We start from the raw sequence: 2,574 nt of genomic DNA, 5'->3' as shown, positions 1-2,574 counted from the left end.
AAAGAAATAAATAAATAAATAAATAAATAAAAGAAACTTGAAAGGGAAAATCAAGACTACAGTGAGAGTCCTTTTGAGTTATTAAAAATGGCTGTATAACCATCAATTAGCCAAGTCATGGTGAATTTTCATTATGGTCAAGAACTAACAATAAGAGCAAAAATTAGTGAAATGATTGCTGCTGGCTCTTTAAAAGTCACTAACAAGGAAAAACACTGGCACTGGGTTCACAGCCGAGGTGAACCAAAGCAGGGACGCACACGCACGTTCAGGTTTCCCGCAGGACTCCAGTGGCCACGGTTACGGAAGTAAGTCACACGCTTCACTTACCATTTGTTAATCTATCAAAGAGAAAGATATCAAAATTCCAGTTTCCAACTTTGTCCAGCATACACTGAAAGGAAAAGCAAACATCTCTGCTGTAATTTAACCTCAGTGACACCCACTTTCTCCAGCCCGACCATAACAAAGTTAACGGAAATGAGACGTGGCCTGTCTGCTTTGAGGACCACGAAGGACAACTGGCCTTTGCTCATTTTATTTTCCCACTCATCTTAAATCAGGCGCCCTTAGCCTTGCGTTTCCACCTGCAGGAGCGACCGGCACACAAGAAAGATGGTGTGATTTTACAGCGCCCTTGGCATTGCACGTCCATAAAGTAAGAACTGGGGCTCTGCACCAGGCGACTTTTCTTATGTTTCCCCTTCTCCTCTTCCAGAGAGGGATGAAGAAGATCCCCCCGCGAGAGGCACGCCCTTGGAAAAGCTATTTTCTAGTTTCTGAGGCAGGGTTCCACTGTGCAGCCCCGGCTGCTACACAACTCATGGCAATTCTCCTGCATCAGCCTGTGTGCTGCGATTGCAGGTGTGCCCCTTTATTCTCCTTTTCCTTAAGACTTTCCAACTGGCTCAAAAAGTGTCTACTGAAATAAACTTTGTTTGAAAACAAATTATTTTGTTTTTCAGGTCAGGTCGTTCCTATGATTTATAAACTTACGAGAATTCTGAAATAATTCACCAGCATATAGCCCATATCCTGCATACTCTCAAACCGGATTTTAAAACTCTGCCAAGGAGTGATAGTGGCCACCGAGTCCTCATAACGGCCGAATAGGCCTCGCCGCCAATCCCCACATACACCAGGGAACAGGCAGACGGAACTGACTTGCTCCGCTAGAGTGGAACACTGTCATGGGGACGGAGGAGTCGGACCTCTGGGACTGGGGGACGACGACGACACAGAACCCACAGCACACCACAATCCAAGGTCTCACTATACAGCCCTGGCTGTCCTGGAACTCAGAGATCTGCCTCCCTCTGCCTCCAGAGTGCAGGACCACACTTGGCTTGCTAACCGATTTTTTTTAAAAAGATCCTGGAATTACGGGGTATTTACTGATGATCTTTAAATATCATTCAAAATTACCAATAGAATCGATCGATTAACTTTTAGGATAATATGTACTTGAGGTAAACAAATCTACCTAAGTCCATATTTTGTGGACTTTTACCGTAAAATCCTTTATTTTGTGTCCCAAAGTTCACTGTGGTGCACAACAATGAATAGACACCGCAGCAACGCCAGGGAGACACCAGGGTGATGCCGGCGGAGATTTAAATCATAGCGGCCATAGCCAGCAACACCACACGGGTTAATATTCTCACCACAACAGTGGACGCCATGAACAGTTTAAAATCAGAGAATCAACAGTTCTCACTGACTCCTCAATCGGGGAAATGCTCGATTCTTTAAACTTTAATATGACTTCAAAGAGCATACCCCAGGACCACACTATGTAAGTTTAGAAAATGTGGCCTATAAAACTTAAGCAAAAAAAAAAAAAAATCAAATAAATTAAAATTCAAGATTAATAAAATCCCATTTGATAAAAAACAAGCCTATTTCATTTCGATCTTACTAAGAAATCTCCTATGACATCTGTAGGGGTGAAGGAAATATTTCTTACAAACGCTGGCTTCGGTGAGGACGTGCCTGAGAGAAGCATCTCCCTGGGATTTTGAACCATCGGGTGAACTCTGACCCTTACAGTAACTGTTCTGCTGATCACTCACTGCTCAATGTTATAGTAGATGCAAATGCACCACTACATTTCTCAGCACTTTCCTTGCTCTGTTACATCTACTTACAAACAGGAAAAGGTATCTAGGTCAGCATTTTGGGGAGGTGGCTCCAGTAACTTAGGAAGCAACTCCAATCTTTTTGAGGAAGCTGTACAAACCTTGGCTTGTCCATTATAATCGTCATCTAGAATGTTTAGAGAACTAGAAACTGTGGCGCCCCGAAAAAAGCGCGAGGATCTGAGATAGCGCTGGAAACTTAGTAGTCTTCTGATGTTCCTGGCAGAGACTGATGCTTCAATTTCAGATTGAGCTGAAAGAGAGGGAACAGCTATGAAAACCAGGTGAACCCCGCAGAGCCAGCCTTCGTAACACTCCGAGTTCCATGCAAGTCCTTAAAATACGTTACATACAAGCACTTAAATTTGTCCCTTTATTTTTTGTGTATGGGCACTTTGTACATGTGCACCTGGTGTGTATGGGCACTCTGTCTGCA

General features: G+C 43.5%; 1 protein-coding gene across 2 annotated transcripts in view; it reads right to left on the bottom strand.

Annotated features, from left to right (window-relative positions):
- Nucleotides 1-2,574, bottom strand: part of Pde7a (phosphodiesterase 7A) — a 99,704-nt gene that overhangs the window by 20,283 nt on the left and 76,847 nt on the right. For both annotated transcript variants that reach the window (XR_003378243.1, XM_005361902.3), the window contains exons 4-5: nt 2,240-2,391; nt 331-394 (exon numbers count right to left, since the gene is read on the bottom strand). Coding sequence is in view for 1 of the 2 variants with exons in the window: in XM_005361902.3 (XP_005361959.1) it covers nt 331-394; nt 2,240-2,391 (216 nt within the window). In the remaining variant the exon portion in view is untranslated. The remainder of the gene's footprint in view (nt 1-330; nt 395-2,239; nt 2,392-2,574) is intronic.

The sequence above is a fragment of the Microtus ochrogaster genome, linkage group LG5 (assembly GCF_000317375.1).
Source record: "Microtus ochrogaster isolate Prairie Vole_2 linkage group LG5, MicOch1.0, whole genome shotgun sequence".
NCBI lineage: Eukaryota > Metazoa > Chordata > Mammalia > Rodentia > Cricetidae > Microtus > Microtus ochrogaster.
This window is presented reverse-complemented; position numbering and strand designations above follow the sequence as displayed.